The sequence below is a fragment of the Aulonocara sp. 'chitande type north' Nkhata Bay genome, linkage group LG4 (genome assembly GCF_057382095.1).
Source record: "Aulonocara sp. 'chitande type north' Nkhata Bay isolate Kocher_YH1m ecotype deep benthic linkage group LG4, A_spYH_male_GT1.1, whole genome shotgun sequence".
NCBI lineage: Eukaryota > Metazoa > Chordata > Actinopteri > Cichliformes > Cichlidae > Aulonocara > Aulonocara sp. 'chitande type north' Nkhata Bay.
In genome coordinates this window covers 6,630,596-6,652,646 of record NC_141347.1, presented here as the reverse complement: position 1 = coordinate 6,652,646, position 22,051 = coordinate 6,630,596, and the positions used below count along the sequence as shown (strand labels likewise).

General features: G+C 42.7%; 1 protein-coding gene across 2 annotated transcripts in view; it reads right to left on the bottom strand.

Moving 5' to 3' along the window:
• The window catches only part of LOC147331860 (stonustoxin subunit alpha-like), a 31,252-nt gene that overhangs the window by 5,389 nt on the left and 3,812 nt on the right, over positions 1 to 22,051 (bottom strand). The window contains exons 5-8 of one of the 2 annotated variants that reach the window (XM_086288161.1): positions 20,862 to 21,063; positions 18,916 to 20,710; positions 13,874 to 14,047; positions 13,521 to 13,694 (exon numbers count right to left, since the gene is read on the bottom strand). In XM_086288161.1, coding sequence (XP_086144287.1) covers positions 13,521 to 13,694; positions 13,874 to 14,047; positions 18,916 to 20,710; positions 20,862 to 21,063 — 2,345 coding nt within the window. Of the gene's footprint in view, positions 1 to 4,333; positions 4,390 to 13,520; positions 13,695 to 13,873; positions 14,048 to 18,915; positions 20,711 to 20,861; positions 21,064 to 22,051 lie in introns of those variants that run through there. The other variant, XM_086288162.1, reaches the window with a different exon arrangement.

Genomic DNA, 22,051 nt, shown 5'->3' with positions numbered 1-22,051 from the left:
TGTTCCTGTGCTAACTGATCCCAAAATGGCTCATGGACTCAGCTTTTCTTGTTGATATGACACATGAGCTTAATGTACTGAACAAGACGTTACAAGGCCAGGGGCAACTTGTCAGTGCTGCCTATGACAACGTGAGAGCATTCTCCACAAAACTGGCGCTCTGGAAAGCTCAGCTCTCTCAGACAAACCTTTGCCATTTCCCAGCATGCAAGGCACTCGTGGATGCAGGCACACCATTCAGTGCTGACGAGTATGTTGATGTCATTTTGAGGCTACAGGAGGAATTTGATCACAGATTTGCTGACTTCAAGACACACAGAGCCACCTTTCACATTTTTGCGGACCCCTTCTCCTTTGATGTGCAAGATGCCCCTTCTGTGCTTCAAATGGAGCTCATTGAGCTGCAGTGCAACTCTGAACTCAAAGCAAAGTTCAGGGAGGTGAGTGGAAAAGCAGAGAAGCTTGGACAATTTTTGAGAGACTTGAGCCCTAGTTTCCCTCGGCTTTCCCGAATGTTCAAGCGGACCATGTGCCTTTTTGGCAGCACATACTTGTGCCAAAAGCTCTTCTCCACTTTGAACTTCAATAAGTCCAAGTACAGGTCCAGACTTACGGATGATCATCTTCAAGACATACTGAGGGTTGCAACTGCTTCCTCCCTCAGGCCAAATCTGGCTCGGCTATGCGAGAGGAAACGCTGCCAGGTCTCTAGCAGCAAGGAGTAGGCAAGAGAAGCCATGTTCAGAAGAACAGTTCATTTTCTACAGTGTTCCATTCATGTTCAGAAGAAGGTTATAGAACTGTTAATACAGACATTTCAATCTAAACACAGCAGATATAGAAGACTGAAAGATACACACAAGTTCACTGACTAAAAATATCTTATTATTATTTTATTTATGTATTACAGATTGATTTATTTTCTTATTAATTCTTAATTTGTTTATTCATTTTTCATATTTTGTGTTAAAAAATAAAAATAAAGAGATTTGAGAAGATTGGAATTTTTTAACCATGCCTTTCTTGTGGAAAACCTAATGCGGCCCAGCCTCACCCAGACTCTGCCTGCAGCGGCCCCCAGCTAAATTGAGTTTGAGACCCCTGTCCTACACCATAAATCAGTAAGAGAGGGTACGACCTCTCTCATGGCCCCAAGTGGTGTGTGCATGCCAGAGCACTCTGGAAGGCACACAGAGTCTTTACAGACTACTCAGGATCAAACCTCTATCATTATGCAATCGATTATACAACTCTAAGCATATATGAGTAAATATTTCTAAGCATAAATGACAATCAACAATATAAACCTTACAGCTGGTTTTAATAACAGAATTCATTTGTTTCTCAAACGAGAAAGAGCTATCGAGAAACACTCCTAAATCTTTAGTTCTTAACTTTTCCAGTGGGCCAAGGTCAACATTATCTGCTAATGCTAAATAGGCTGCCGTTATTAACTAATGCTAATTTGACATGAATTAGCATTATGCACTAATGCTAACACTTACTTTTTTAAAAAATGTGAGTAGCTAATGCTAACACTATTTCCCTTAACTTTATAACAATGTGAACGGTTAATGCTAACACTCTTTTTCCTAGCATTATAACATCTGAGCTGCTAATGCTAAGTAGGCTGCCATTAGCACCTACGTCTAATTTAAGGCAAATACGCATTAGAACCTAATGCTCATATCGTTTTCCTTTGCTTTATAACAATGTGAGCAGCTACTGCTAAATAGCATTAGCTAATAACAGCAGTCTAATTTAATGCAAGTTAGCCTCATTTGCATTACAACGATGTGAGGAGTTAACGCTAAGTATGCTGCCATTAGTGGCTAATTCTAATTAGGGGTGAATAAATATTACCAGCTAATGCTAATATCGTATTCTCTTCCCTTTTAACAATGTGAGCAGCTAGTGCTAGGTAGGCTGATGCTAGCAGCTAATGCTAAAGCTAATTTAATGTGAATTAGCATCACATTAGTGAGGAGTTAATGCTAAGTAGACTGCCATTAGCAGGTAATGTTAATTTTAGGTGAATAGGAATTGGCAGATAATGCTAATACCATATTTTCTTGCTTTATAACAATGTGACCAGCTAATGCTATGTAGGTTGCCGTTATTAGCTAATACTAATTTGAGGTGAATTAGCATTATCCCCTTATGCTAACAATGTTTTTTCTTACTTTTTAACAATACAAGTAGCTAATGTGAACACTTTTTTTTTTTTATTGAATTCTAATTTTTCCCTTGCGATGTGAAGAGTTAATGCTAAATAGGATGCCATTAGTGGCTAATTCTAATTTTAGATGAGAAAGCATTAGAAGCTAATGCTAATACCATATTTTCTTGCTTTATATCAATATTAGTAGGTAATGCTAAGTACGTAGCCATTATTAGCTAATGCTAATTTAGGTGAATTAGCATTATCCACTAATGCTAACACTGTTTTTGCCAACTCTTTTCCCTTGCATTATAACAATATGAGCAGCTAATGCTAAGAAGGCTGCCATTATTAGGTAATGCTAATTATTATGTGTGTTAGCATTATCCGCTGCTGCTAGCAATGTTTTATCTTACCTTTTAACAATATCAGCAGCTAATGCTAACACTACTTTAATTTCAGTTAAACCTACTTAGCATTAATTAACTTCATTTAGCATTAAGAAGTTTTTGCTATAGGCTACCATTAGTGGCTAATGCTAATTTTAGGTAAATAGAAATTGGCAGCTAATGCTAATACCATATTTTCTTGCCTTATAACAATGTGACCAGCTAATGCTTAAGCAGGTGCCATTATTAGCTAATACTAATTTGAGATGAATTAGCATTATCCGCTTATGCTAACAATGTTTTTTCTTACTTTTTAACAATACGCCATTAGTGGCTAATTCTAATTTTAGATGAAAAAGGATTAACAGCTAATGCTCATACTGTTTGCTTTGTAAGAATGACAGCAGCTAATGATATGAAGTCTACCGTTATTAACTAATGCTAATTTGATGAGAATTAGCATTATCCGATAATGGTAACTCTTTTCCCCTGCATTATAACAATGTCAGGAGTTAATGCTAAGTAGACTGCCATTAGGGGCTAACTCTAATTAGGGGTGAATAATTATTAGCAGCTAATACTAATACCGTTTTCTCTTTTTCCTTATAACAACTTGAGCAGCTAATGCTAATTTGATGCGAATTAGCATTATATTAGTGAGCAGTTAATGCTAAGTAGGCTGCCATTATTAACTAATACTACGTTGACGTGAATTAGCATTATGCGCTACTGCTAATACTGTTTTCTCTTACTTATTAAAAATGATAGTAGCTAATACTAATACTCTTTTCCGTTGGGTAACAACAAAGTGAGGAATTAATGCTAAGTTGGCTGCTTTTAGCGGCTTATTCTAATTAGGGGTGAATAATTATTAGCAGCAAATGCTAATACCGTTTTCTCTTTCCTTATAACAATATGAGCAGTTAATGCTAATTTGATGTAAATTAGCATTATATTAGTGAGGAGTTAATGCTAAGTAGGCTGCCATTAGCAGCTAAAGGTAATTTGAGGTGAATAAGCACTAGTAGCTAATGCCAATACCCTTTTCTCTTGTGTTATAATGATGTGAAACGTTAATATTGTTCTCAAACAACAGAATGAGAATGAAATATTGATTCTAACAGGGCCCGTAAACAGCATTAGCTTAGCAGCATTAGCTTATCAGAGTCTCCATCATGGTCACACAAATCCTTAGCGGAGCAAAGTGGCCTACTTAGCAATAGCTGCTGTAGAAAGCAAAGGGAAAACAGTATTAGCATTAGCTGCTAAATGTGCACTTGAGAACAAATCTATTGTGAATTCAGCCGTGAATGTAGTGTTTCCAGTAAGCTTCCATTTCCAAATGTTAGCTGCTCCTGTCTGCCTCTTTGTCACACACACAGACTGAAATGATTCACAGCCTTGTTTCATCCTTCTGTCAGTGTCACTGACTGTCACTGTGACTGTGGACATACAGCATGGGAAACACACACATGGCTGATACTTGTATCTAAAGTTACAAAATGTTGTCTCTGTCCAAATATTACCTAACTGTAAGTCTACTTTTAATGAAACTCTCAACATGACTTATCAGTTATCATTAATGTTCCTGCAAACAGACTCCTTGAAGACCCCCTACATAAATATCCATGTACTATCCAGCTAGACTAGTGTGTCTGTCCCTGAAAATATTCCTGCATGTGTGATTGTTCATGTCTCATCTGCAGGAAACAAACAGGAAGTGAGTGAAAGACACAGGAAATGATTCCAGCTCTTCCTCCTATATCAGACATTCTCTCCATACCTGAGAGTGTCCAGTCTCCAGCCTGGATCCTTCAGTCCAGCCGACAGAAGCTTCATTCCTGAGGGACCTGGATGATTGTAGCTCAGGTCCAGCTCTCTCAGATGGGAGGGGTTGGAGGTCAGAGCTGAGGCCAGAGAAGTACAGCCTTCCTCTGTGATCAGACAGCCTGACAGACTGCAGACACACAAAACAACAATCCATCTGTTATCCATCTCTATAGCAGCATAACTAAGTGATGGTTCAGGGTCACCTGATCCAGCTCTAACTATAAGTTTTATCAAAAAGGAAAGTTTGAAGCTGATCGTCAAAGTAGAGAGGGTGTCTGTCTCCTGAACTCAAACTGGGAGCTGCTTCCACACCCAGTCCAACATAGCCAGGCTTTCTTTGCTGCTTTGACAAAACCTCAAATCCCAGTCAGAGATGGTGAGCATCATCACAGTGATGATCATTTCTCTGTTAACCCAGGCTTTCTGCTTCAGGATCTGTGCACGCTCACAGAACAAGGAGACCTTTAAACATCATTTCACTAAATGGATGGACTGAGCTCAGCCTACAGATGAACTGGATAAATAAAGATTTGACCTCAGTGTGCTCAGTGTTCCTGTCTATTCCTAACATATTCCTAACATGATAGCTGCACTTTAGAGCTCTAAAACTGGAACTGACACATATTTAAACTCCACATGTTACTCAGTACATTCAGTTCTGACACTCGCCCACAGTCCAACAAAGGAAACATGGAGATCACATCAGTTTGTCACCAAAGTCTAATTATTCCAGAGGGCAGTGTTGATACAACTAAAGTTATTTTTAAGCAAAGTTGAGTTTTTTATCGTCGGAGTACTTCAAGTCTGAAGTATCATTTAAATGCATTACACGCTGTTGATGGCAGCAAACAAACCACCCAAACAAACAGAGGTGGGAGGCTTGGGCAGACTACGTAGATTCAGCTAGTGGGAGGAGTCAAGATAAACCAAAGAAAGACAAGCTAACAGACGCCACAGTGAAGTGAGTAGCTACAAACTTCAGGCCAATTAGTGTTGTTGAAGAAGTCGGTCTGAGGAACGTTCTTAGGATCAACAAATGACCGCATGTATGAGCCTCCCTCAAGACGCACCATCACAAGAAGAACAAATGAGCTGTAGAAAAAGGAGAGACTACGACAGCCACAGCGTTACAACGTGCACCAGCTGTTGGTCTCTCTGTAGACCTGGGAGTTATAGTACATGATATTAATGAAGACTGGGAGCTGCATTCTATAGCAAACAATTTGTTATGAGGTAATCAGCTGATCTTACTTTAACCGGAAGCCCTTCACAATAATTGCAAAGCCTTTATTTTGTCCAACTACCATCAGTTCGTCTGTACTGATGGTAACTTAAAGTCACACTAATGCAGTTTAGTTTGTATAGTGTAAGTAGTAGAAGTATACTACAGTACTCTGATCACTGATAGGATAGATTTATGTAGATATACACCTTTGTGTTTAACATTACTGCATTATAGTACTGTGATCTTTGACCTTATATATGGTTATGTTAGCTATACTGACGTATGCATATAACTGGATATGTATCTTATCTATTCATCTTATTTGTCATGTATTTGTATTGTGTACTTCCTTTTTGTAAGAAACCACACACGTGATCACAGCCACAAGAATCAATCAGTGAAAGAATAAAGTGCCTCAAACCAAACCTTAAGCTCCTTATTCCACACGCTGGGCCTTCAGTGGTGCTCTGGCTGACACACCAGAGTGACTGGAGTGCTAAAGAGTGAATCGGACACACCAGTGTAATCCCTGATATCTCCACTACATTTAATCGTCCTTCAGCCTGTGGCTGCAGTTAGCTGGTCTGCTAGTCAGCTGGTGTGCTAGTTAGCTGGTATGCTAGTTAGCCGGTTCGCTAGTCGGCTGGTGTACTAGTTAGCCAGTGTGCTAGTTAGCCGGTTCGCTAGTTAGCTGGTCTGCTACTTAGCTGGTTTGCTAGATAGCCGGTGTGCTAGTTAGCTGGTGTGCTAATTAGCAGAAATGTGACTTTACAGCTCGGCCTCACTCACTGACATTAGTCAGATATGACTGAATCTATATCACACTTAAAGCTTTCTGTAAATGAAAGGCTCAGTGAAAACGAGGCACTTCAGTCAATTTTAAAACACACACTCTGAATATAACCTGATCCAGACCAGGTTATAGGTTCAGCATCAGTAACCACGGTGATGTAGCCAGGTAAACACTTATGCATTTATGCTCACAATCACTCCAGTTAACCCAGCATGCATGTTTTTGGACTGTGGGAGGAAGCAGAGAACCTGAAGACAACCTACACAGGCCACACTATCACCCTTATTTACAGAATTATAATTTAATTGGGTGATAAAGTAAAGAAAATAAATATTTTAATAAAAAAATATTCATAAATGAACTATTATTCAAGTAAGTAAGTAGAATATATTTATATAGCACATAATCTCGTTTGTATAGAAATGTCTTCATCTGCTTTTTCAAAGAGTCAGTGGAGTCTAGACAGCATAAAGATAACAGCAGGGAGTTCCACAGCCTCGGTGCCTGAAAAGCTCGATCCCCACGTGTGTTGAACCGAGTCTGTGGGACCAATAGTGACCTCTGACCTAAAGACCTAAGTGCTCGGTATGAAGCATGAGGTTTCAACAGGTCAGAGATGCACTGAGGAGCTTCACCATGTACAGCTCTAAAAGTTATGAGTATAATGTTAAAATGAACCCTAAAATTTAGTGGCAACCAATGAAGAGAAGCCAAAACTGGAGTAATGTGTGACCTCTTGTTTGTGCCAGTTAAAAGTCTCGCCGCAGCATTCTGTACAGTGTGAAGCTCCAGAGCTGATTTGTTGAGACAAGTAAAAAGACCATTACAATACTCCGAGTAGAGATAAAAGCATGAAGAATCATCTCAAGTTCTGCCTTTGACACCAGTCTGAGTTTAGAAATGTTTCTTGGATGATAAAAACAGTTTTGAAACAGTTGTTTAGAGAGTTTCTCAAGCAACATTGAACTGTCGAAAATAACACCTAAGTTTCTGAGACTCGATTTAATGGAAGGACCTAAAAACTGATCTGCTGCCTAATTTCTGAAGACATGTGATCAGGAGCAATGATCAAAGTTTCTGTTTTATCCGTATTAAACTGGAGAAAGTTGAAGTTTCACAATTATTTGATTCCTGAAAGACAATTATTTAAACAAGAAAATGTATCAAACTGAGAATCTTTGAAAGAACAGTATAACTTAATGTCTGAATGTCATCAGCGTAGAGATGATAAGAAATATTATTGTAATATCTGATAATTTGGCCTAGAGCAGGGGTGGGGAACTCCAGGCCTCGAGGGCCGGTGTCCTGCAGGTTTTAGGTCTAACCCTGGGTCAGCACACCTGAATCAAATTCATTACCAGGCCTCTGGAGAACCTCAGGACGTGTTGAGGAGGAATTTAACCATTTAAATCAGATGTGATGGATCAAGGAAACATCTAAAAACTGCAGGACACCAGCCCTCGAGGCCTGGCGTTTGTCACCTGTGGCCTAGAGGACGTATATAAACCAAAAAGAGAATCGGGCCTAAAACAGATCCTTGAGGTACCCCAGAAGGCAGAACGGATGTTTCAGACAACACATGATTCATACAGACAGTCAAAGATCTCTCAGATACAGTAGATACGACAAACCATTTTAAAGCAACACCAGTAATCCTGAACAAGTCCTTCAGCCTATTTATCATGATGCTGTGATCAACAGTATCAAAAGCAGAGGAGACATCCAACTCAGTGCACTCTCCAGAGTCTGCTGCCATCAGAATGTCACCACACACTTTAAGTTAAGCCATCTCAGTGGAGGACAGTTTACAGAAACCAGACTGGAAAATGTCCAGAACACTGTTTTTCTCCAGAAAGTCGTTAAGTTGTTCTGCAACTGTTTTTTCCACGTTCGTTCAATGATTCATTACAATCAGATTTAGTATAGACTGGTACACGAGGAATATCAGGAGAGACAATTTTCATAATTGTATCAAACAATACTTTGGTTCTTTTCTGAAGCCATTAGATTTGAAAACTATTCAGTTCCAGCTTTTTTATCATGTTGTTAAGTGAGGATATTGATTCCTTGAGATGTACTCGATGAACCTCAAGCTTGGAAGCCTTCCATAAACGTTCTAACTTGACAGAATATCTCTTGAAATTTTGAGTATTTTCATTTATCCAGGGATAGAAATTTGAAGAATGGACAACACTTTGCTTCAGAGGTGCCGCTGTGTCTAAATAAAATGGACAAAGTGTTGTCTCCAGGAGTTTAGCTGATTTAGAGTGGCCAGGTACGGTGGGTGTGCTCCGGTTAAAGAACACGGAGGCAGACTTCCAAATTCAGGTGATTTATTCGGTCTGTAGTGAGGATACAGTCACCTGACCTAAACCCAGTGGAGATGGTTTGGGATCAGTGTTGGGCAAGTGACTTTGAACAAGTAATTATAGTTAGTAGTTACCAAGAAGTAACTAGTAACTATTAGAGATGGACCGATCCGATATTACGTATCGGTATCGGTCCGATACTGACCTAAATTACTGGATCGGATATCGGAGAAAAATAAAAAATGTAATCCGATCCATTAAATATCACGAAAGCAGCTCACAAAACTTGCAACACGCCGTAACTCACCTCAGAACGTTAGCACGTCGGAGCAGTATGCATCACGTGATAGAGCGGCTGTGGCATGCAGGACCTGTCGGTGGTCTGGATAGCATTTGGAGCTTCGCTAGCAACCCGGCATTTCATCTCCGACAAAGTTATCCCGAGAGAAGTAAAGCAAGTGTGTAAGTCCATCTCTGAATGTTTGTAAAGCATTCCTGCGTTAAGCTTAACAAACGACTGCCTCTTCTTGCTGCTACTTCAATCATGAAACTGCTTAATGATCAGCTGATCGGCTTTTCTGTCTCGAGTCCGTCTCTCTTGTTTGTTTTTGGCCCACTTTGCACCAGAAAGAGGAAACCAGCGGCTGAACAACAGCAGCACGTTTAAGCTTGATCAGCTGTTGTTACAATTTATTTAATATTACTTTCTACTCCAGGATCTTTTTCTACGTAGCTGACGCTGGTAACTGTGCAGGGGCGGATCTAGCAAAGTTTAGTCAGGGGGGCCGATAGGGCATTAACAGGGAAAAGGGGGCACAAAGACATACTTTTCTTTCTTATTCTCATTTAAAATGTCTAGCTTTTAATAAATAATTATCTGACACCCAAAGTTTTAATTTGATGTAAAAGGAATAGCAGTCAATTACTGTATATAGTGACTATTAAGTCTAATATATATACCCTAGTAAGCTATAGTACTTTTTCCTTTGGGAAGGTACCATCTGTGCAGTCTGCAATTTTGTTGAAGAAAGATGTTGAATCTATTTAATATTTCTTGAAAAATAATTGATTTCTGTGCATTTTTTTCCACACTGCATCAAATTAAGGTTGATTACGTCGATTAAGCATCATGAGGTGGAGCGTGAGGGGTGGTTCCCTATTTTTTATTTATTTATTTTTGTTGTTGCTGGGAGTTGGAACCCTATTAGTTAGGTTGCTTAATATTTACGCTAAGTACTCTTTAAAATACCAGAATAGGGAGGATGGTGTAGGTTTGAGTTTATTAGATTGATCAGTATTGCTGAACTATGAAATATTTTTTTTTGCATACAGGTATAACAGAATAGCTTTAGTGTAGTTGTTGTTTTAAACTTGAGTATGAACTTATACAAAATGCAGCAAGATATTTAAAAAAACAGTTTTGTTGATTAAAAAACACTATATCGGATTCATATCGGTATCGGCAGATATCCAAATTTATGATATCGGTATCGGTATCGGACATAAAAAAGTGGTATCGTGCCATCTCTAGTAACTATACTACTAACTATAGTTAACTCTACGTAGTTACTTAGAGTTAAAATATTGTAAGTCAGTTACTAAAAGTAATTAATTACTTGAAAAGTAACTATTGCGTTACTTTAAAAAAAATGTTCAACCCTCTGGGGTCCAGGGTATAATTGGCCATTTTTAACTACTTTTGATTTGACCTCTATATTCCACCTTTAAAAACTATTTACTTTGCCTGTTTGGTATCATTCTTTTCAGCACAACCTCACGTGTCTGAATTTACAGTTATGTTTTCATTTTGACATACTGTATTAACACAATTGACCTAAAATCAGACAAAAAACAATATGAGTAGAAAAAGTTATATTTTTTACTGTTACAACCACAAACATGTTTAATAAATCATTAACTTGAAATCTAATAATTTTAATATTTTAATAATATTTTAATAATAATAATAATAATAATAATGGATTGCATTTATATAGCGCTTTTCGGGCCTTAAAGTGCTTTACAATGCCACTATTCATTCACTCTCACATTCACACACTGGTGGAGGCAACTACAGTTGTAGCCACAGCTGCCCTGGGGCAGACTGACAGAAGCGAGGCTGCCATATCGCACCATCGGCCCCTCTGGCCATCACCAGTAGGCGCTAGGTGAAGTGTCTTGCCCAAAGACACAATGACCGAGACTGTCCGAGCCGGGGCTCGAACCGGCAACCTTCCGGTTACAAGACGAACACCCTTAAAATCCTATACACAAGGTTTGCAAACAACCATTTTGTTATTTGTAACAATTTACCTTTTACCTTGATTTTTTAAAAATAACTATTTCAAACTATTTACAGAACAATCAGCTGTTCTGCATTAAATAAGATGCCACAAATTATTTGTGCCACTCCAAAAAAATAATTTCTGTCCACCATAAAGGAGAACATCACAGCCTGATACCTGCAGGTCTGACAGCAGCAGGTGTATCACTGCTGTTTCTACCTGGAGACACCGTTTACACTGTAATCTGCATTTGCTGGTTTTGTGGCAGCACCTGTAACAATTCCATTCAATTCAACTCTATTTATATAGTGCCAAATCACAACAGTCGCCTCAGGGCACTTAACATTCAGCAATTGCCTCATTGTTCTGACAGACAACATAAAACTATCCACTACACTACACACTAACTTTTTTTGTTCTTTTTTCCCCTACACACTAACTACACAACACAACATACTATGCACACACTCCAAATACGCTAAACGTCACAAATCTCTCACATCTCACACCGTCACTCCTAAAACTTCCCCCTCTTCCTAAACAACCAAATGTCATGTTGCTATATCATTTTTTTGATTGGTCGACATGGTTCATTTTTCCACCAACAGGAAAGGGATGATTTGGGTTTTTTTTGCTCATAAGCAGAGAGTGCTTGCTGTGCTGTCCTTAGACAGTAAAAGTGACGAAACTATTGAGGAAAAAAACGCTGCGTATATATTGTTTATCATGACTCTGGTTTTATGTGACCTATCAACACAATTTAAAAACTGGTATATGTCACCTTGTTGCTTTGTAATCTTGAAGTGGTCATGTGATTGGCTTACCATGAATACTTTATTCTTCCTCAGCCAAACAGCAGCACTCATGCGATTGTTTTGCCCCCTTAGCTCCAGGTGTTGTGCCAAAAAGTGATCGTCTGCCAGAAAGTGATCGCTGTCCGCGGGAGTGCATGCAGCTGCTTAACCCTTTAAAGCCGGTCAGAGTGGGCACACTCTGTTTTGCGTAACATAATATTCCAGAAACACGCTTTGCCGATCCGATCAGCTGTTTGTAACACTTCCTACTTTGGAATTGACATCAGCGTGAACTATCGCATATCCGCCATGACCTGCCCAAAACCGGAAGTGATGTCATTTTTGCAGAAATGTATTTTTTACCATCATGGCCTCATAACCCTATACTAGTGTTTTTTAAAGTTATGTTTGACTTTCTGACTTTCTGTGTTGTTTCTGGGATGCTTAGGACTCATATTGCACTGCTGGAAATAGTTTATTTTGATGCATATGCTGCTTTTTTGCAAATTTGCACTATAATATTTATTTTTGTTTTTCCTGCAGTGTATAGAAATTAGTGTATTTCAAAAATAAAACTATGAAGACACTCAAAATAAATTTCATGTGGTGGAAAACTATTTTGTGCAACTTTTTTGTATTTACAGTTTTGAGGGATAAGCCTCTTAAATTTCTCTAACTAGAAATATATGTTAAAAAACAAAAACGATTTTCAAATTTTTTTTAGTTTATTGCACTTTTTGCAATTTATGTAATTTCTATGCACTTAATTAATGCACATTATTAAAATTTAGGCTGTAATGGTTGTATTGATGTAGAGCAACTTGAAATGCTCCCAAAAATGGCTCCACAGCATGTAAAAATATAATATAAGCTGTGGCGGACTTGGTTCTATGGTAAGACTTAAAGGGTTAAAGCTGTAGCGCCCAGATTACTTATAGCTACTTCCATGCAGCTGATATAAGATTGGTTGTTGAAAAATAGTAACGCAACCGCACCGAATCCAATTCAGGATTTTGATTTCCATCACACTTCCACTGGATGCCCAGCTGCTCTCCTATTATGTGATTATCATCAACACAGAACTGGAGGATAAGACCGCGGTTCTGGGGGTTGGGAAGCTCATCTTGTAACCAGAAGGTTGCCAGTAGGATCTCTCTGTCTTGGTCGTTGTGTTCTTGGAACACAAGACACTTCAGTATGTAGTTAGTACCGGGCGACTCCCCTCCCCCACATCGGCACCAGAACCCTGTATTATCTACAGGGTAAGAATGCCTGTTTTATCAAACTATGGCCATTACTACTGTGATCATTTGCAGCCCAGTGTGCTGCTCTCTCTGCTGGGATGAACCACTGGAGCTCACCCAGTCATCCCTTTCTTTCTCTCAAGAAGAAGTGAAATAAATGTATTTATTATGTTACGAGTCTAATATTCTTTAAATCAAACTGTAATGAATAAATGAAGCAAGAAGATTTGGTGGCTCCAAGTGTTGTAGAAGAAAAGATAAACATCTCATTTTGAGAAATCAGCCTTTAAAATTAAGTAAGTACTGTGAATAAAAAACTAACAGCAAACCAATCGGTAGTCGCCAATTACTTTTGAAAGTAATTCGGAGTCCAATTATCCACTCAAATGTAAATAAAAGTTCACTTGACAGCTGTATAAAGGTTACCTGTTTATACAATAATATAAGTCACATTTCAAATGATCATCTGTGGAAAAGTTTGAATCCTGACCTGAGAGTTTCCACTGCACACTGTGAACTCTTTAGTCCAGCGGACAGAAGCTTCACTCCTGAATCCTGCAGGTCAGAGTTACTCAGGTCCAGCTCTCTCAGACTGGAGGACTGGGAGCTGAGGACTGAGGACAGAGCTTCACAGCTTCTCTCTGACAGGTTACAGCCACTCAGTCTGAAAAATAAAAGACAGTCATACAACAAATACTCATGTTGAGTTTGTTAATACATTTCACAACATTAAATCTTGACTTTCTATTTTTAGAGGAAACATAAACATACTAAGAAACAACATCATATGTATGAACTTAAATAATTGAATAATTCTAACAACAAACTGTTTTCTGATCTGACCTCAGAGTATTCAGTTTACAGTTTAAACGTTGTAGTCCAGCAGACAGAAGCTTCACTCCTGAATCCTGTAGCTTTCTGATACTCAGGTCCAGCTCTGTCAGACTAGAGGACTGCGAGCTGAGAACTGAGGACAGAGCTTCACAGTTTTCCTCTGAGAGTTCACAGATGTTAAGTCTGAAGATAAAAACATGAATAAAGATTGTTGTTAAAGTGTAATCAGGGTGCAATAGCTTATTGTCTTGTGCTGAGCAGGTTAGTATAAGTTCACTTTAACTTATAAATGAATAAAAATGCTATGGAACAAGGATAACTGGATAAAGTTTACCTTTACTGGTTAAATTATTGATTATTTTTGTTAGTTGATATAAACAAAACCAAACATCAAACATATAAACAAACAGAACTAAACAGAATACAAATTGATCTGACCTCAGAATATTCAGTTTGGCGTGTGGACTCTCCACTGCAGCAGACAGAAGCTTTACTGCTGAAGCTTTCAGGCTGTTGGTACTCAGGTCCAGCTCTCTCAGACTACAGGACTGGGAGCTGACCACTGACAACAAATTTTCACAGCCTTCCTCTGAGATGTTACAGCTGCTCAGTCTGGGAGAGAAAGGGAAAAAACAAAACAAAACAAAAAATATATGTGATCAAATGAAATTTGTTTATATGTTAAACCTTTTTAAAAAAAACAAAAAAAACCAACCTATGACACTATGAGTGCTACCAGTCCAGTGCACACGATTGGTACCTTGATGGTACCTTGCTCAGGGGTACCATCAAGGTAGCTGTTCGGTGGATTCGACCCCTGACCTTATGATCATGGGGCGACCACTCTACCTACTGAGCTAATAATTCTGTGTACACTATCATACAATATTAACTAAAACAATTATTTTAGAAAATCTTACTAATTCAGTAATTGTTATGCTATTTAACTGTGAGTAACACTGGATTTTAAACACTAGCTGTATAAAACTCCTCCTGTTAAAGGTGTGTATAAAGGAGATGAGCTGAAATGCAGACTTCATGGAGAATGTTTGCTGTCAGGATATATCAAAGACAAAGCAGAGATCCATCCAGTCTCTTCCACTAAGCCCACAGAGGGAAAGACAACCATTCTCACACACACACCTGCATGAAGTTTAGATCACCAGGTAATCTAACTGCATGTCTGTGGACAGTGGGAAGAAACTGTAGAGGACCCAGAGAGAACCCACTGTAATTCTGTGGGAACACTGGTTATGGAAGCCTTACAGTTAGATATGAATACTGTCAAGAAACAGGACCTGAGTGGCAATTTCAATTATGAAGCCCAAGTTCTCCTCCTTGAATCGCTACCTTATCGTGGTGGAGGGGTTTGTGTGTCCCAGGGATCCCAGGGGCTATGTTGTCTGGGGGCTTTTGCCCCCTGGTAGGGTCTCCCATGGCAAATTGGTCCTGGGTGAGGGACCGGACAAAGAGCGATTCAGAAGACCCTTATGAAAAGGATATCGAGAGAACAGTTTACCCTCCCCGGGATAGGGTTACCAGGGCCCCCCCCCTGGAGCCAGGCCCGGGGAGGGTGCCCGAGGGCGAGCGTCTGGTGGCCGGGCCTTAGTCCATGGGGCCCGGCCGGGCACAGCCCGAAGAGGAGACATGGACCCATCCTCCTGCAGGCCCACCACCCGCAGGAGGCGCCATAGGGGTCGGGTGCATTGTGTGCCGGGTGGCGGCCAGGAGCGGAGGCCTTGGTGGACTGACCCCCAGCTGCCAAGACTGGCAATAGGGACATGGAATGTCACCTCTCTGGTGGGGAAGGAGCCTGAGTTAGTGCGTGAGGTTGAGAGGTACCGGCTAGATATAGTCGGGCTCACCTCTACGCATGGCTTGGGCTCTGGAACCAGTCTCCTGGAGAGGGGCTGGACTCTGTCTCAGTCTGGAGTTGCCCCTGGTGAGAGGCGGCGGGCTGGGTGGGTATTCTAATATCCCCTCGGCTTGCTGCCGGTACGTTGGGGATTTTCCCGGTGGACGAGAGGGTTTGTTCCCTGCGCCTTAGGGTCGGGGAACGGGTCCTGACTGTCATCTGCGCTTATGCGCCGAGTGGCAGTTCAGAGTTCCTAGAGTCCCTGGGAGACTTCAATGCTCACGTGGGTAACGACAGCGAGACCTGGAGGGGCTTGATTGGGAGGAACGGCCTCCCTGATCTGAACCCGAGCGGTGCTTTGTTATTGGACTTCTGTGCTAATCACAGTTTGGCCATAATGAACACCCTGTTCGAACATAAGAGTGTCCATAAGTGCACGTGGCACCAGGACGCTCTAGGCCGTAGGTCGATGATCGATTTTGTAATCGTATCACCAGACCTGCGACCATATGTTCTGGACACTCGGGTAAAGAGAGGGGCTGAGCTGTCAACTGATCACCACCTGGTGGTGAGTTGGATCAGGTGGCGGGGGAGGACGCTGGACAGACCTGGTGCACCTAAACGCGTAGTGAGGGTGTGCTGGGAACGTCTAGCAGAGGCCCCAGTCCGCGAGATCTTCAACGCACACCTCCGGCAGAGCTTCAACAGCATTCCGAGGGAGACTGGGGACATTGAGTCCGAATGGACCATGTTCAGCATCTCCATTGCCAAAGCTGCTGCATTGAGCTGCGGCCGCAAGGTGGTTGGTACCTGCCGTGGTGGTAATCCCCGAACCAAATGGTGGACACCAGAGGTGAAGGGAGCCACCAGGCTGAAGAAGGAGTCCTATCGGGCTTGGTTAGCCTGTGGGACTCCGGAGGCAGCCGACAGGTATCGACAGGCCAAGCGGAATGTGGCTCGGGCAGTGGCTGAAGCAAAAACTCGGGTGTGGGAGGAGTTCGGAGAGGCCATGGAAAAAGACTTTCGGACTGCCTCGAAGAGATTCTGGCAAACCGTCAGGCGTCTCAGGAGGGGAAAGCGGTGCTCTACCTGCACTGTGTATAGTGCTGGCGGAGCGCTGCTGACGTCGACTGAGAAAATTGTTAGGCGGTGGAAGGAATACTTCGAGGACCTCCTTAATCCCACTGACACGTCTTCCGAGGAGGAAGCAAAGTCTGGGGATGAGGGGAATGACCCGCCAATTTCCGGGGGCGAGGTCACTGAAGCAGTTAAACAACTCCTTGGTGGCAGAGCCCCTGGTGTTGATGAGGTCCGCCCCGAGTTCCTGAAGGCTTTGGACGTTGTAGGGCTGTCCTGGTTGACACGCCTCTGCAATGTTGCATGGTGATCAGGGGCAGTACCTGTGGACTGGCAGACCGGGGTGGTGGTCCCCATCTTTAAGAAGGGGGACCGGAGGGTGTGTTCCAACTACAGGGGTATCACACTCCTCAGCCTCCCTGGGAAAGTCTATGCCAGGGTGCTGGAAAGGAGAGTTCGTCCGCTAGTCGAACCTCGGATACAGGAGGAACAATGCGGTTTTCGTCCTGGTCGCGGAACACTGGACCAGCTCTTTATCCTCTCGAGGATACTTGAGGGTGCATGGGAGTTTGCCCAACCAGTCTACATGTGTTTTGTGGACTTGGAGAAGGCATTCGACCATGTCCCTCGGGGTGTCCTGTGGGAGGTGTTGCGGGAGTATGGGGTGTCTGGCCCATTGCTACGGGCCATTCGATCCCGATACAACCGTTGCAAGAGCTTGGTTCGCATTGCCGGCAATAAGTCGGACTCGTTCCCGGTGGGTGATGGGCTCCGCCAGGGCTGCCCTTTGTCTCCGGTTCTGTTCATAATTTTTATGGGCAGGATTTCTAGGCGCAGCCAAGTGGCGGAGGGCTTTCGCTTTGGTGGCCTCAGAATCTCATCTCTGATTTTTGCGGATGATGTGGTTCTGTTGGCTTCATCGGGTGAGGGCCTCCAGCTCGCACTGGAACGGTTCGCAGCCGAGTGTGAAGCAGCGGGAATGAGGATCAGCACCTCCAAATCTGAGGCCATGGTTCTCAGCCGGAAAAGGGTGGAGTGCCCACTCTGGGTCGGAGATGAGTTCCTGCCCCAAGTGGAGGAGTTGAAGTATCTCGGGGTCTTGTTCGCGAGTGATGGGAGAAGGGAGCCGGAGATCGACAGACGGATTGGGGCTGCAGCTGCAGTAATGCGGACGCTGCACCGGTCCGTCGTGGTGAAGAGGGAGCTGAGTGTAAAAGCGAAGCTCTCAATTTACCGGTCGATCTACGTCCCTACCCTCACCTATGGCCACGAGCTGTGGGTAGTGACCGAAAGAACGAGATCGCGGATACAAGCGGCAGAAATGAGCTTCCTCCGAAGGGTGGCTGGCCTCTCCCTTAGAGATAGGGTGGGAAGTTCGGCCATCCGGGAGGGGCTCAGAGTAGAGCCGCTGCTGCTCCACATCGAAAGGAGCCAGCTGAGGTGGTTCGGGCATCTGACAAGGATACCCCCTGGGTGCCTCCTGGGTGAGGTGTTCCAGGCATGTCCCACCAGGAGGAGGCCCCGGGGCAGACCCAGGACACGCTGGAGAGATTATATCTCTCGGCTGGCCTGGGAACGCCTTGGTATTCCCCCGGATAAGCTGGAGGAGGGGGCTGGGGAGAGGGAGGTCTGGGCCTCTTTGCTTAGGCTGCTGCCCCCGCGACCCGGCCTCAGATAAAGCGGATGAAGATGGATGGATGGATGGAAGCCCAAGTTTTCCCTCCATCCTGGATGAAAACAGGACAGTCACAGCAGAGATTTATAATAAAAAAGGGAGAGTGTGCACTGAAAATGAGATAAAAAACAAACTGCTGGATTTGGAGACGTGAACAAGCTGACGATAATAAACCTGTCAGAGGGGCTGAAGGATCAGAGCTCATGTTCTTATTGGCTGGGCCTGGATTGTACTTTGATAAGAGATATAGACAAAAATGTGTCAGAAATACTGACACGGCCTGCTGGACTGAAAAAATATTTACTGAGTGAATGATAATCATTTAATTCACTATTTTTATGTTTTTTAACTGTTCTTTGAACTCAGCATTTCTGATTTATTTCCCATGGTTTTAAGATTTTTATCGATTATAAGATTTTAAGCAATGAGTTCATGTTTACTTACAGAGCTTTGTTGGAGGCTTTGACCACTGGCAGCATTCTCAGAAGAGCCTCCTCTGAAGCAGAATATTTCTTAAAGTCAAACTCATCCAGATCTTCTTCTGATGACAGTAACATGAAGGTCAGAGCTGAGCACTGAGCAGGAGACAGTTTACCTGTGGAGAGACTTCCTGAAGTCCTGTATTGTTGGATCTCCTCCACTAGAGAACGATCATTCAGTTCATTCAGACAGTGGATCAGATTGATGCTTTTCTCTGCAGACAGATTCTCACTGAGCTCCTTCTTGATGTACTGGACTGTTTCCTGATTGGTCTGTGAGCTACTTCCTGTTTGTGTCATCAGACCTCGTAGGAGAGTCTGATTGGTCTGCAGTGAAAGACCCAGGAGGAAGCGGAGGAACAAGTCCAGGTGTCCATTTGGACTCTCTAAGGCCTTGTTCACAGCACTCTGGTGAAGAGATTCTTTTTGGTTTAAAAAGCTAAAACTCTTGGAGGTTATTTGTTTCTGTTCAAGAAGATTTTTTCCAGAGTTGCTGAAGGTCAGATGGACATGAAGAGCAGCCAGAAACTCCTGAACACTCAGATGGATGAAGCAGAACACCTTGTCCTGGTACAGTCCTCTCTCCTCTTTAAAGATCTGTGTGAACACTCCTGAGTACACTGAGGCTGCTCTGATATCGATGCCACACTCTGTCAGGTCTGATTCATAGAAGATCAGGTTTCCTTTCTGCAGCTGATCAAAAGCCAGTTTTCCCAGAGACTCCATCATCTTCCTGCTCTCTGGACTCCAGTGTGGATCTGTCTCAGCTCCTCCATCATACTTGACCTTCTTCACTTTGGCCTGAACCACCAGGAAGTGGATGTACATCTCAGTCAGGGTGTTGGGCAGCTGTCCTCCCTCTCTGGTTTCCAGCACATCCTCCAGAACTGTAGCAGTGATCCAGCAGAAGACTGGGATGTGACACATGATGTGGAGGCTTCGTGATGTCTTGATGTGGGAGATGATGCTGCTGGCCTGCTTCTTATCTCTGAATCTCTTCCTGAAGTACTCCTCCTTCTGTGGGTCAGTGAACCCTCTGACCTCTGTCACCATGCCAACACAGTCAGGAGGGATCTGATTGGCTGCTGCAGGTCGTGTGGTTATCCAGAGGCGAGCAGAGGGAAGCAGTTTCCCCCTGATGAGGTTTATCAGCAGCACATCCACTGAGGTGGACTTTCTAGGGTCAGTTAGGATTGTAGTTTTGTGGAAGTCCAGAGGAAGTCGACACTCATCCAGACCATCAAAGATGAACACAACCTGGAAGTCTTCAAAGCTGCAGATTCCTGCTTCTTTGGTTTCAGTAAAGAAGCGATGAACAAGTCCCACCAAGCTGAACTTTTCCTCTTTCAGCACATTCAGCTCTCTGAAAGTGAATGGAAATATGAACTGGATGTCCTGGTTGGCTTTGTCTTCAGCCCAGTCCAGGCTGTATTTCTGTGTTAAGACTGTTTTCCCAATGCCAGCCACTCCCTTTGTCAGCACTGTTCTGATTGGTTCGTCTCTTCCAGGTGAGGCTTTAAAGATGTCTTCTTGTCTGATGGTTGTTTCTGGTCTGTCTGGTTTCCTGGATGCTGTTTCAATCTGTCTGACCTCATGTTCATCATTGACCTCTGCAGTCCCTCCCTCTGTGATGTAGAGCTCTGTGTAGATCTGATTCAGGAGGGTTGGGTTTCCTGCTTTAGCGATGCCCTCAAACACACACTGGAACTTCTTCTTCAGCTTAGACTTAAGGTTACGATGACAAACAGCAGCTGGAAGTTCTGAATAATAATAATAAAAATACAACTTTAACAATCACATTTTACAAAATGCTGATGACAATTTCTGACCCACTGAGAAATGACTGAACACACTGGTGTCACAAGTGTCTCATTTATCCAGCAGCTTAAATCTTTAGATAAATCCTCTTACGTCTCTGCAGACGGTCAGCCAGCTCCTCCTGCTTCATTCTCCTCAGGAAGTCCACTGTGATCTTCACAAATGCCTCTCTGCTGCTCCTCTGCTCATCATCCTCCCTCTGAAACTCCAAGCACTGGGGCTTATTTGGATTCAGAGCCTTCTGGATCTTCTTCAGCTCGCTCTTCACAAAAGTGATGATGTTGTCCTCCAGCAGCTGGAACAGAATACTTTATGAATGACCCACCACTCTGAACTTTAGTCCACACAACATCCACTTCTTTACCATCAAGGGGCATATCATCCGCGAACTCTTTACCAATTATAGGTTTGACTTTATCTGATTAACTGAGACTTTGTCCACAACTCCATGATCCCAAAACGTTGATTCTGTTCATATGAATGCAGCGATTTCAGTGGGAGAAACATTTCACTGGTGTTCAGAGCTGAACTACCAACAGGTTGATGATCAAAGCCAGAAACTTGGAGATGTTTCAGGTGACAGAGTTGATCGTACAGACAACTGGTCTTAAAGGTTCACTCTGTTTACACATACAGATCAGTATTTAAGGTTTGACTCTCATCATCCACTGGGGCACAAACTGGGCGTCATCAGGACACAACAACACAGAACAAACACCATCCCCACAGACACAGCAGCCAGCGAAGCAGAAGAACTTCACATCAAGAAGGTCCTGAGTAAATGTGAACGCTGGTTTGAGGGCGGAGTCAAGGAGGCCATTTATGTGAAAAGGAAAGACCATCTCTGAATGGAGGAGGGGCCTAAGGGTACATTTGTCACCATCTTACATGCTGTGATTGCAGCCATTCCCCAGCTCTCTGTGAACTGGACTCATGACCATTGATCAACAACCATTGATCAATGGTCCTGACAATATGCGTACCAATGATCAATGAACTGACCTCCCAGCCCATTGTTCCTTCAGTGGGCTGGTTTCAGTCATACAAATGTCCTGTTTATGAGATTGAAACCTGCAGTCAGCTGAGACTGAAGAAGTCACCTGATGATGATGAAACGTTTCTCCCACTGAAAACATCCAGATGAACAGAATCAAGCTTTTTGGGATTTACGTACCTGGATGATTGAGCATCAAGACACAACTCTGTGACTTTTCTCAGATGAATAAATCCTCTCCTCCAGCTTTGTTTACATCTACCAGCCCTGTGGCGCTGCCCAGGGACAA